This window comes from Leucopleurus acutus (genome assembly GCF_964270905.1).
Source record: "Leucopleurus acutus genome assembly, chromosome: 7".
In the NCBI taxonomy this organism is placed as follows: Eukaryota; Metazoa; Chordata; class Mammalia; order Artiodactyla; family Delphinidae; genus Leucopleurus; species Leucopleurus acutus.
Genome location: NC_139150.1, coordinates 37,415,291 through 37,428,313, shown reverse-complemented (window position 1 = coordinate 37,428,313; position 13,023 = coordinate 37,415,291). Strand labels below are relative to the sequence as shown.

The window sequence follows — 13,023 nt, the reverse complement described above, 5'->3', positions numbered from 1 at the left end:
GATGCAGATGGCTGATGTCTGGTAGATGGGACCAATGAAGTCAATGTGACCTCAAGCACAGAGCTAAGATCAAAGGTGGAAGAGAGACAGATTTCTGCTCAATAGGACCAAAAGATAACTGAATACCAGGGAAGGTAGTGAAGCTGTATGAGCATATGACAGAAATGTGGAGTTGGGGGTGAAATGTCTTCCCAGGTGTCCAGTCCTCTTGAGACCTGCGATGCCAGTAAATGGTTAAGCACTTTCTGGTGCATCCCCAGCCCTGAGGCCTGCTGAGCTGTAGGGAAATCCATGCTTATACAGACCCAAGTGACCCCAAAGCATCAGCATCACTGGGTTGGGAACCTTTTTTTAGTTCAACCTCTTAAACCAACTGCTGTGTTTCCAGCTCTGAGTCCTGACCTGAGAGAAAAGATCCAAGATCCCAATATAGCTATTAATCCCCTTTCCAGGTGGGCTCTGGGAAGCATGCCTTTAGAACCTGATGTTGCACGCCCTCTGCTGGTCATTCCCAGTACTGTTCTCTCACCCCCAAGAAAAAACCCATTTGAACCTTTATGGTACTACTCAGTGTAGGTTCAGAACAGTCGGGGAGACCCGAGGCAAGTACCAGGGAGTAAGATCACTGGTCAGTGTTCAGTCAACGTACAGGATCATAACTGAATCTGTGGATGGTTCAAGTATCAGTATCAAGATTAGGGCTCATCCGTGTCTAGGAGGAGGGCTTATACTGAGGCTGGGTGTAGGGAACTTTCTGGTCTAGGACTAACACCAAGGTCAGTGTCTCAGGCTGAGGCCAAAGTTAGGGCTCATTGTGGGACTGAACTCTGGGCTCAAGTGTCAGCATGAAGTGTGTATCCAGGTGATATGCTAAGAGTCTGACCACAGGAAGGAGTCAGTCTGCATCCAGAGTAATGGGGTCAATGCAGTATTCCTATACCAGGTGGAAACATCAGGTAGATAATAAGCACCAGCCATTGGAGAACTCAAGCAGAGATATTGCCAGAGAAGAAGTATAAGAGATGGGGGACAGAATAAGCAAGTCACTAATTTCCAAGGACCTCCCAACCTTAAAGATGGAAATAGCCAAGCTAGAGTCCCCTTTCTTCTCAGAATGTTAATCTCAGTATTCTAGTTCCAGCTTCCTGTTAAAGCCCCCCACTAACCCTAGTACTGCCATATACAAATTATAGGAACAATTTGGGGACAGGAGAGGTCCAAGGACCAGTCCTGTCACCGCAGAAAGCCGGCACTGTGGGGGTAGTCTTCCTTTCCCCCAGGATTCTCTGTGTCTACTGGCAACAAGGCTTGGCAGCCTCCCACACCCAGATCTTAGCAACCCTGGGAGCCCCTGGCAACTGTTGCCATGGTGACAAGACAGGGAACTGAGAACAAGTAGGGGGGAGCACTTCCTGTGGAGGCTTCAGGATATGTGCAAGATAGGGCTCCCCCTCCCATACACAGTCTGGGAGGGAACATGTGCTCCTGTCTAAACACCTCCTCACTGGCATCCACCCCCGCCCCTGCCCCCGAGTTCTGGTTCCCTCAGGGTGAGGAAATGAGGGACATCTAGGGTTGTGACATCTCCAGAGGGAGGGAGGGTGAGTGGGGGTGTTTGGAACTGACATGATCACAGATGCATGCATACACCGGCAGACATGGTGTCAGCATATCAACAGCCATGAAGCCACACTTCATCCACTCTTTGTCATGTAGACACAGGCCTACTTAGTCATTTAATCACATATGTACAGTAACACAAAATCACATACCTACAGCAAATAACAGAATCAGGCACACTACCGCACAAAAATAATTACACAGATACACTCACTTACAAATTGCATGATAGATACAACAAGACAAATAATTCCCAGGCTCAAACATTTACAGATGCACTCACATACCGAGATATCTGTGAACATACAGCATAAGTTAACTTTCTTGAGCGCTAAGTACAGGCCAAGCTCAGAACTAAGTGCATTACATGTGTTACCTTAATTAACCCTCTCAACGACCCTATGAGGTACTGCTGTCCCCATTTTACAGAGGAGGAAATGAGGCACCAATGTGGCAAGTAACCTCACAAGGTCAACAGTCTGCCTTCAGAGCCTACATTCTCATACCCTATGCCACACCCTGAGGCACCCCTGGTTCCTCTCACACCTTCCTGATACCCAGGGCAATGGGACACAGGACAGCAACTGAAAACTCAGCAAACAACGGAATCTGTGCCACCAATACCTGAAGGCACAGCCCTGCACCCTTAAAGGTCTAAGCCTACACTTCAGCATTAGCAGAGACCAGGTAAAGGCCGGTGACTAAACTCTGCCTCCGTGTTGGCACAGGCAAGGCTGGAGGAGGTAAAATAGACAAACCTGGCATAGGAAGAAGCAGAGCCGCCCACAGCCCAGGCCCCCATGAATCTGGAGGTGGGGGAGTGAGAGCCCTCAGATATAAGGAGCCAGTACCATTCCTGGGCCCCCTCACCCTCCCTTTCCCATCTCCATGTCACACTATTCCATTCCCTCATCACCCCACCTCCCCTCCCTTCCTCATTTCTTCTCACCTCATCTCTCTGTCCCATCCTTTTGCTACTCATCCCATCTCCCCTCCCTCCCCTCCCTATCCCCCTCACCCCATCTCCTCTCCCTCCACTCCCTTACCCCATCTTCCCTCTCTCCTCTCCCCCTCTCCCTCCCCTCACCACCCTCCCCTCCCCTCACCACCCTCCCCTCCCCATCTCCCTTACCCCATCTTCCCTCCCTCCTCTCCTTATCCCCATCACCCTGCCTCCTCTTACCACATTTCCTTTCCTTGCCTCACACCTCACACCCCTTTATACCTGGGATCCCCATCATGATAACTAGAAAGAAGGCATATAGTGGAGAATAGGCAGACGTAACCTCAGGATCCCTAGACTGCTCTCCTGTTCTGCTCTGTGGCCTAGGTATTGATGCTCTCCAAGCCTGTTTCCAGCTCTGTCTAGTTTGCATGACCTCATGGGTGTCCATACATTGCCTCAGGGAAACTGCAAGGAAAGAGAAGTGAGAGCTTCTGCTCTGGCCCTTCCTTTGTCCTCAAAACCCCCAAGAACTCCTTCCCCCTCTTCACCCCTGGATTACCCCCTCCCTACCCCCGCTCCCTCTAGCACAGATGGGCCTGGGAGACAGTGACGTGGGCGCCAGGCACCGTGTCTGCTCAAGCGTCGGCTTCCGCTGGCAACCGCCTACGCAGCCCTGCCTGCTCTGAACATCGGGGACACTGGGGCTGAGAATTAATGGGGGTGGGGGCGGGGGTACTGAAATGGGAGATTCTGAGGGTGTTAAGAAAGGAGATCATGTGGAGCTGAGACGAAGGGTTAAGGGGCGGGGGGCTAGGATATGGGAGCACATGGGAGTAGATAAGGATTAAGAATAGGATAAGACAGAAGATCATGGGGGAAAGACAGGAGATCATATGGGGCCAGGAATGGGGGGGAGTAAAAGGGGGATAAAATGTGGGAACTCAAAAGGGAAGTAGGATGAAAGATTATAGGGAGAACTTTAATGAGGATTGTGGGGATTGTTGAGAAGGGGCTGCTCATGAGGGAGCAGGGATGAGGGGATTATATAGAGGATGAAAAGGGGACTCATAAAGGGAATCTTGGAGGTGCTAAAACCGTGGAGAACTGCTAGGTTACAAAGGAGAGGGCAGAAGGGTACTTAAACTATGCTCATCTACCGGGGTCTGTTTTGAGATTCAGTTAGGTCATATCAGGTCAACTCCGGGTCACGGTAAGGTAAAGCTAAATCAGGTCAGGGCTAGGACAGTTCACGGTTCAATGGAAGACAGGTAAGAATGGTAACCTTTTCACCCCGGTCCAGGGACCACACCTCCCAGAGTGCACTATTCTCTCCCCTACCCTCCTAAATGAAGACAGGAAAGAATGCCCAGAGTCACCGCCAACTGGTGGGCGCAGTTTTCCTTTAAGGCTGCCTTTGACGTTGCACGGGTTCCAGAAGGTTCTCCCGGGATTCGGGCAGTGGCCAGTACGTCCCACGTTCTCAAACCGGATATTGGACTAAAATAGTTGTCCCCCGACTGGGGTCTGAGCCCCACAGACCAACCAATAAAATCAAAGGGCGCGTGGAGTTGCCGCCCTCTGTCCCTTTTACCAATGACACGACGAGATAGCGAAGAGGTGTGGTTGATTGATCCCAAAGTGCACCAATCAGACCCACACCAATCACGGCCCGGAATGTGTGCGCGTGTGGCCGGGTGACAGGGGCGGAGAATGGGCGGCTACCACAGAGCCACTCGTTGAAAGCTGTCCAATTACAGCAGAGGCTGAGCTGAGTGACGGGCAGACGGCGCAATGGGCAGCGCGGAGGCGGAGCTGTGGGGGCGGGTTCCCGGGCCCGCTGGCCGCCGCCGGCGGGCGGGCGACTCCTGTCCCGAGTGGAGGCGGCGGAGCCAGAGCCGGGGGAGGGGGAAGCGGCTGTCTGACGGACCGCGGCGGCGCCCGCAGCTCCTCACTGGTGAGGGCACCGAGCCAGGACTCGAGGGTCCCGGGAGGGGGGCGTCGCGCGTCGCGAAGCCAGGGGTCCTGGTGTCGGGATGTCGGGACACTGAGGGCCCTTCGGCTCTTCCACCGCGGGGGTGTGGAGGTTCAGGGTCTGCAAGGTGCTCGATGTCCGCGACCCTCTTACAGGGGGCAGCCCGCGTCTGAGCCGGGGGAGGGTCGGGCGGGGTCGCACTGGGTTCCGGGGCGGCGTTTCTGAGCCAGCCCAGTCAGCCAGCGCCGGTGACATCACCGACCACCCTCCCCCGCCGGAGCCCCCTCCCCTCTCCTCCCCTCCTCTCCTCGCCGCGCCTTTTGTCCCAGCCGAGCTCTGCCCCGCCCCGCCCCGCCCATCTGCGAGGGAGGAGACTCCCTGTCAGTGACTTCATTGAGTAGATTCTTGGGGATTGGGGTCTGGTCCTCCCCGGGGAGAGAGGCGAGAAGAACACGCTGCCTCTCAGGCCCTCACAGACAATCACACCTGTCAGAGGTACACGCTGCCACTCACAAGCACACACTCTTCGCACTGCCAGCCTTACTGTCACACAGCCATACAGCCATTCACAATCAGCCAGACATCGCTGCACCTGAGAGCAGGTGACCGCTGGACCCTATTCCTTCACTCTCCACACCTGGGGATCAGGTCCAGCTCCTGCTGCACCGGACAGGCCTTGCTGGGCAAGTGCCTCTGAGAACCCGAGGAGGCGGCTTCCAGAGCTGCAGCTCTCCAAGCAGGCTCCGGTGGAGCGATCAGAGGTGAGGGGCTGGGCTGGGCATGTTTAAGCGCACAGTGCTCTCCTGCCCATCCCCAGCAGCACCCCCACTACAGGCCCGAGGCGCTTTCCGGAGCTTCCCACACTTCTGGGGAGAAGACTTCTTAGCCAGCTTGATGTTTAAAATTCAGCTGGAGCCCTTAAAACTTCGAGCGTGGACGCTGAATGGGTTTGTAAAGTTTCGGTAAGTCCCTCTGGAGAAGGGCACTCATACCCATACCGAGTCAAATTCTCCATGTCATATCCCCCTCCATTGCCTACCCGCTTCCTCCATCTCATCCTTGTCTCATCCCCAGTTACGTATAAGAACCCCCCTTCTGTCCCACCCTTACATTTGAATGAACTGCACCCCTTGTCATTCATCTTATACCAAACCCTTCAGGCATCCGTTTTCCACAAACACCTCCTCTAGTATTTCAACTCTCTACATCCCATTGGTAACCCATTTGCCACTTCAGACATTTCCATTTGTCATCCTTCATCCCCCTCCATCAGTACTTCATTTTCTGTATCAACCATCCCCCCTCCCTGTACCAGTCCCCCTTGCCATTTCTTATTTTTTAGTCCTGCCTCTACATTAACATCCTCTTCATTCTCTCCATCAAAGGCAGTGCCATGCCATGGGGCTCCTTTGTCATTCCAACACGTGGCTTGTGGGTAGGGGAGGGAGGGAGGAAAGAAGGAGGAAAAAAGGCAACTCCTGAAAGAGCTTGCCCTATGTCTGTGGAGGCAAGAGAATTAGAGGTCTAGAACAGTTAGCACAGGGGTGCAAGGGAGGAAGCTGGCCGGATGAAGAGGTAATGCAGGGACAGTGAGGGGAGGGTTGAAAGCACTGGCAAGGCATTCCACTGGCCCTCAGCCTAAAAGCTGCTACAGTTCTCTGGGGGCACCCTCTTGGTGTGCTAGGGTTCCTTCCCAGTTTCGGGAGAAAGAAGGTGTGGGCTGAGGCAGAGATGGCGGCAGACCACCCCCAACTCCCTCTCAGACAGCTTTTACTGCTGCTTCCGAAAATGGCTGCCCTCCCCCAGATGCCCTTTCTTCTCTGCCTCCCCAGCCACAGGCTCCCCCACCAGGCATGACATGCTGGTAGGGGAAAAGGGGGAGTGCCCGCCCTAATGGAGCCTTCTCTTCGTCAGAGTGAGGTGACTCCCAGAACCATGAGTCAACCCAGCCACCTGTAACAGGCCCTGTGGGGGCAGGAGTTAGGGCTGTTGTCCCTGTCTACCTGGGGCCTTGAGGCCTCCCCTAACCCATTACAGCCCTCACTCCTGCCAGGACACCCTGTAATCTCTCTGAAGCAGTCAGAGGCAGAAAAGGCAGGTCTTAGCTGTGGCTGCCAGCCCATGACATTGCTAGAAAGACTCCGGTTCTCTGGGCTTTGGCAGGGGTTGGCCAAGTCTCAGATGGGTTAGAGAATGGCTTCTGGCCATTCCCCCTACTAGCTCTAGCTACAGGAAAGTGCCTTTCCCTCTATCCACCACAGAGACATTGATGGAGGGAGATTAGAGTGAAAGAATGAGAGTCCTGTGTTTCTCCCTCATATAAATAACAAATGCCCCTGCACCCAGCAAGTCAGGGACGATCAGAGGAGTGTGGACCTGGCACTGGGCCAGATCCTAAACCATGAGGCAGATGAGAGGGAGGGACTGGTAGAGAAGGTACTAAGGAACTGGTGGTTAGTGCCCAATTGTCTCCTAACAGCTAAGGTTTAAAAGCCCCACCTCCAGGATGCTTTTGTTCACTAACACTGATGCTTAGGTGGCACAGGCATGTCTTCACACACAGTTTTGTGTGCAGACACCGGGAAATGACTAAAGGGAACTGTTGCCCTGGTTGGGGGAAGGACGGTGTCACCCCGCCCCGCTAATGAGAGGGTTAGAAACAGCAGTAACCAAAGGCTGTGAGTCATCCTCTAATCTGAATCACACGTGAGGCTTAGCACAGTCTGGGGAGCGGGGGCAGGGAGGCCTGGGGTCTCCAGTGGCTGAGAGGAATTCAGGTACACACACCCTGACTCAGCCTGGCTGGCCAAGGCAGCTGGCTGAAGACCCAGGCCTGTTCCCAGCCCTGGGCCACTGCCCCAGCTGCCCTTAGCCTGGGCACTATGCCTGAAGCATGGCACAGGAGACCACAATGCTCAGGTGACCTCACCCAGTACGCTGATCTTCACCAGCTTCTGTGCGTGGGTCTGTCAGTCCATGGTGCCACCTCACTCAGCAGGGCTCGTGGGAGTCCTCAGTCTGGCCCAAGGACCTGGGCCTTAGAATAGCCCCAAAAAGTGGGCCACAGCCCCCAGCTTCCTGTTGGGAAAACCCAGGAGCTAAGGAAAGAATCACAGAATCCTAGAATGTCAGAGCTGGAAGAGATCATCTAATCCAACCCTTTCATTTTACTGATGGGGAGACAGAGGCCCACAGAACAGGCATGACCTGCTGAAAGTTACACAGTGAGTCATTTAGGGGTTGCAGGATCATCAGGAACAGGACCGGGGTAGAAGGGAACAGAGGCATCAAGGATCGGCCCTGGTTTCTTTCAGAAACAAGGACACCAGTGCCGGTCCAGTGGCTGTGATGGGAAAGGATTACTACAAGATTCTTGGGATCCCGTCGGGAGCCAATGAGGATGAGATCAAGAAAGCCTATAGGAAGATGGCCTTGAAGTACCACCCAGATAAGAACAAAGAACCCAATGCTGAGGAGAAGTTTAAGGAGATCGCAGAGGCCTATGATGTGCTGAGTGACCCTAAGAAACGGGGCCTGTATGACCAGTATGGGGAGGAAGGTAAGAGGGCAGTGCTCCAGCCTGATACTGGACACCTGTCCTTGTCTGGGGTCCTGGGTGACCCAGTTCTCAAAGCAGGGAACTGGAGACTGAGAAGGAGGTGAGGGAGGCAAGTGTTCCCAGCACTGACATCCAGAGGAAAGAAGAGACCACCCACTACCCAGCCTCAGCTCACCACAGCTCTCCCTGCCTCTCTCTGCCCCTCTCCCTCCTCAAGTTAAGGCCTTAGAAAAGCTAGAGCCAGAGGCCTTCCCCGCCCTTCTTTCCCTCCCAGCCTTATTAGTCCTGCCTGAAGTCCCCGCTTCTTCATTGGCTGATGGGGAAGGTTAGGAAAGGGAGTGTGTGGCTCTCTGAGGACAGCGCATTTACAGTCATCAGCATAAAAGTTTGGCCCTTAAGCAGCCGGGGAATTAACCACTGGAGCTCTGAGCTAGAGATGGTTGTCCCCTTCCCTGCCCCCTTCCTGCCCACTTCAGGCCAGCAGAACAGAGGTAGAGTTTCGACTCCCTGAGGAAGTGGCAGGCATCCAAGCAAGAGTGGAAGGGGAACTGCTGCTGGCACCTTGCCCCCTCCTGGGGTAGCTGGTGGCCACGCACAGGGTGTCAGGAAAGGTCCAAATAAAGCCTCTGAGAGGGCGGCTCCTCCCAGCACATCCCACGGGCATGATGTAGCTGCTAATTCTGGGCCTGCCCCTCAGGGCCGCCTGCCACCCGCCAGCCACAAGCACCTGTCAGGCTATATTAAGAGACATTGTCACAGCTGAGGACTCTCCTTTCCAGGAGGAACTGTCCTTCCTCCCCAGTGGCATCCACCTTTCTTCCACATTCTCCTCCTCACTCCCCCTGTTCTAGTCTCAAAATTAGATGGGCTAATGATATATACTGTACCTGATACAAAGCAGGTGCTCAAAAGAATGTTCTTTTCCTTTCCTCCTCCTTGCTTTATGTTCCATGGCCCTGTCCTCTGTACACCCCAGTCCTCCCAACCCCCTCTTCTTATTCTCCATGCCACTAGTTCCTTCCGTTTTTCCCTCCTCACCTACTAGACTTGCCAATTCCCAGACTCACCAGGTATCTTCTGGAATCCCCAATATTCTCTCAGCTAAGAAATGTTTCTCTCTGGGGTAGAGGGATGGGAGGGGTAGTGGTGGGGAAGAAGGAAGCAGTACAGACACCATGCCACCATGTGACCTGTCTAGGAATTGCACTCATTCCTCTGCTCGGCCTCACCTTTGATTAGGAAGAAGGTAGGAGCTGGGAGACCTCCGCTTTCTGCATGACCAAACCTAAGCAAAGGGCAAAGCTCATGCCCTAGGTCCAGGCACCAGTTCTAATGGAGATCTACATCCCAGGAGGGCTCCTGAGGATGCAGCACAACCTTAAGGAGACATCCAGGGCCTGGGAAGGGAGAAGCAGCCTTGGAAATGTGGGTTGTATTTCTGTCTGCCCTGCCCCTTCCCCAGTAGCCAGCTAGAACAGTTGTGCACATAGACTCTGTGTGCAGCCCTCCCTGGGGACAAGTTGTTCCCAGCTTAAATGGGGGGTGGTAGTGGTACAGCAAGAATCCTTGCAGAGAAGTCACCCCCTCCTGTCATCATCAGTCCAACTTCCCTCTCACTGAGCTCTGCCAAGCTTCTTGAACTCACCTGGTAATCAGACCCTCAATAAAAGGAAAGAACAGACCTTGAGTCTTAGGGGAAGGGTGAAGAGGCAGCTGTCACAAGTCACTGAATTGCTTGCCACTTGGCCTCTCTAATGAAACCCAAATCTCCTCTTGTGGTCCCAGGAAGTAAGAGGCTAATTTAGGCTCAGGCTTCCACAGCCAATGAAATTCTAGATAAAGCCCTCAAAGAGAAAAGTCCCTTCCCCAAGCCTGGGCCCCACCCCTAAGTCTATATATTCTAGATCATTTCTCAGTGTTAATCCCCTTCCTCCCTCCTTCCCACACAAGCCCCCCAACTACTCCAATCACCACCACTACCATCCCCCTTGAAGACTGCCCCCACAAATCTGAGCCCCTTAGACAGAACCTGACTCGAGAGAGAGTAGCTGGGGTCACCACCTGCAGTGTGCCAGCTCACTCATCCTTTTTGGCAGCTCTGACATTAGGTTTGGGGTGTAAGGCTTGGTGTTGTACAACTCCAAGGAGCTCCCTTCCCATTGCAATCTATGTCTGTCCAATGTGTGGATGGCAACCCCTGGAGCTGTGCAACACTGTGAACCCTGAGTGTGGGAACAAAGCATTTGAAAACTTTTTGTAGAGAAATAGCTCCTCTTCTCCAAGCTAATGATCTTTCCTGCTTTTTTGGGGCCCTCCTCATTTCCCATTTGGGCTCGAGTCAGAGAAAGAGGAAACCATGCTAGAAGTAGAGTGAGAGTGGAGGCTTCCCTGGTGGCGCAGTGGTTGAGAGTCCGCCTGCCAATGCAGGGGACACAGGTTTGTGCCCTGGTCCGGGAAGATCCCACATACCGCGGAGCAGCTGGACCCGTGAGCCATGGCCGCTGAGCCTGTGCGTCCGGAGCCTGTGCTCCGCAACAGGAGAGGCCACAACAGTGAGAGGCCCACATACCGCAAAAAAAAAAAAAAAAAACAAAAAAAAGAAGTAGAGTGAGAGTGGACTTCCTCCCAGACTGTATTGCCACCTTATTTGGGACAGGTCACTTACAGCCCTCTGTATGGTCAAATTCTGTCTGATTGCCTCTTTCCCTGTCTTTGGAGATAAGCAAAGATATCGGAGCCAGGTATGACTTGTAATGTGACCCCAGGCCAGTCATTCAAGGCTCTGTGAGACATCTTTGGGTCACAGGTACATGGAAGAGTTTACAGTGCTGGAAGTCACATCTTACCAGTCTTCTAGTCTTAGCTTTTCAGCCTCTTTGAACCTCAAGATGTGCCTTATTATTAAACATATAATTAAGAGTAGAAATCTTGCCAGAGATTTTTCTTACTCTATTAGGCCAGCCCTCTCTGTGGGAGTTAAAGCTTGCTTCTTCCTCTAGGCCCATGAACTAGGAGCTAGAGGGCAGGGGGAGGAGAGTGGGGTGGGGCAGAGACCAGCCATACTGCCCCTAACTTCTCCTCCCTCCAGGCCTGAAGAGCGGCGGCGGTTCATCAGGGGGCTCCAGTGGCTCCTTTCACTACACCTTTCATGGGGACCCCCACGCCACATTTGCCTCCTTCTTCGGCGGCTCCAACCCCTTCGATATCTTCTTTGCCAGCACTCGCTCCACTCGTCCCTTCAGTGGCTTTGACCCAGATGACATGGACGTGGATGAAGATGAGGACCCATTTGGCTCCTTTGGCCGCTTTGGGTTCAATGGGCTGAGTAGGGGTCCAAGGCGAGCCCCAGAACCACTGTACTCTCGGCGCAAGGTGCAGGACCCACCTGTGGTGCATGAGCTGAGGGTGTCCCTGGAGGAAATCTACCACGGCTCCACCAAACGCATGAAGATCACAAGGCGGCGCCTCAACCCTGACGGGCGAACTGTACGCACCGAGGACAAGATCCTGCACATTGTCATCAAGCGTGGCTGGAAGGAAGGCACCAAGATCACCTTCCCCAAAGAGGGCGATGCCACACCTGACAACATCCCCGCTGACATCGTCTTTGTGCTCAAAGACAAGCCCCATGCACACTTCCGCCGAGATGGCACCAACGTGCTCTACAGTGCCCTGATCAGCCTCAAGGAGGTGGGGCCTGGATCAGATTGTGTGTGGTTTTATCGGGTGGGGGGTGGGGGTGACAGAGACATTCTTTCCCCATTCTCTCTTTTCTTCCCTTCCCAATCACTCTACCCTACCTTTTCCTCACTTTCTGTCTCATTTTCCCCAGGCACTGTGTGGCTGTACCGTGAACATTCCCACCATTGATGGCCGAGTGATCCCTTTGCCCTGCAATGATGTCATCAAGCCAGGCACCGTGAAGAGACTCCGTGGGGAGGGCCTTCCCTTCCCCAAGGTGCCCACCCAGCGGGGAGACCTCATTGTCGAGTTCAAAGTTCGCTTCCCAGATAGATTAACACCACAGACAAGACAGATCCTTAAGCAGCACTTACCATGCTCCTAGGCCCTGCCCCAGCCAGCCCAGAGCCTTCCACAGCAATAGCCCCACACTCACCCCACCCATTGTGCACCCAGCTTGATGTCCACTGGACACTAGCAACTCTTTCTAAATGCAAAAAACAAAACAAACAAAAAAAACTCACTGGTTTTCAGGGAAAATGTTCCTGTCCCTGACCCCTTTCAGAGCTGGGCTGCCTTGGGGGAGTGGGAGGGAGGTGGGGAGAGCTAGCCCAGGCCAGGGGTTAATTTTCATGTCACAAGCTTTGAATCCAGTTCCCACTCCAGTGGCTGGAGAGTGACCTGAGTGCTACTTGAAGATATAGAGATTCCTTGTCCACGCCTGTAAATAGCATGTCCTCCTTCCCCTCTCAGCTTTGCTAATACCTCTCCTTTCCCTTCCCTTCAGCTTCCTCCTACTGGGGGAGGAAGAGGATAAAAAGGACACTGCTTTCCCACCCCAGTCCCACCCCCAAGTCCACAGTGTCCAAGGCTATCACACACATATTCATGCACACAAAGCACACACCTAGAGCTGTGTGTGCCTCTCCAGGGTTGAGATAGGAAGGGAAGGTCCATAACCCATGAACCGGGCCATTGAGCACGAGACACTTTTCATTTGGGAAAGGGAGGTGAAGGGGCCCTCAGCAGCCTCCCTGACAGCTCCCCTGCCCAGACTCTGCAGAGCTGGAAGTACTGTCCTCCCTGCTGCTCTTAAGAGTGTGCAAGGATAGAGGAAGGGGTGGGGGCTGCTATATTAAGTCTAAGAGGTGGAGGGCAGGGTCTGTCTCCTAGCCTTCATCAGGAAGGGAAAGGGCTTTGGGTCAGGTGGCAGCTATTCCCCACCAAGAGATTCAGGGTCACAGG

At 53.7% G+C, this 13,023-nt stretch overlaps 1 protein-coding gene across 1 annotated transcript; it reads left to right on the top strand.

Annotated features, from left to right (window-relative positions):
- The first annotated feature begins 5,213 nt into the window (after positions 1-5,213).
- DNAJB5 (DnaJ heat shock protein family (Hsp40) member B5) lies at positions 5,214-12,519 on the top strand. The gene is made up of 4 exons (XM_082842021.1): positions 5,214-5,500; positions 7,853-8,097; positions 11,186-11,787; positions 11,930-12,519. The coding sequence occupies exons 1-4, from the start codon at positions 5,319-5,321 to the stop codon at positions 12,161-12,163; spliced, it is 1,263 nt and encodes a 420-aa protein (XP_082698147.1). The 5' UTR covers positions 5,214-5,318; the 3' UTR covers positions 12,164-12,519.
- The last annotated feature ends 504 nt before the right edge of the window (positions 12,520-13,023 follow it).

What these genes read in the sequence shown, in the direction of transcription:
- DNAJB5 (XM_082842021.1), top strand. Translation starts at nt 5,319, where the DNA reads ATGTTTAAGCGCACAGTGCTCTCCTGCCCATCCCCAGCAGCACCCCCA. An exon ending in TGACCAGTATGGGGAGGAAG is followed by an intron (nt 8,098 to 11,185) that starts GTAAGAGGGCAG and finishes TCCTCCCTCCAG; the next exon opens with GCCTGAAGAGCGGCGGCGGT. An exon ending in CCCTGATCAGCCTCAAGGAG is followed by an intron (nt 11,788 to 11,929) that starts GTGGGGCCTGGA and finishes CATTTTCCCCAG; the next exon opens with GCACTGTGTGGCTGTACCGT.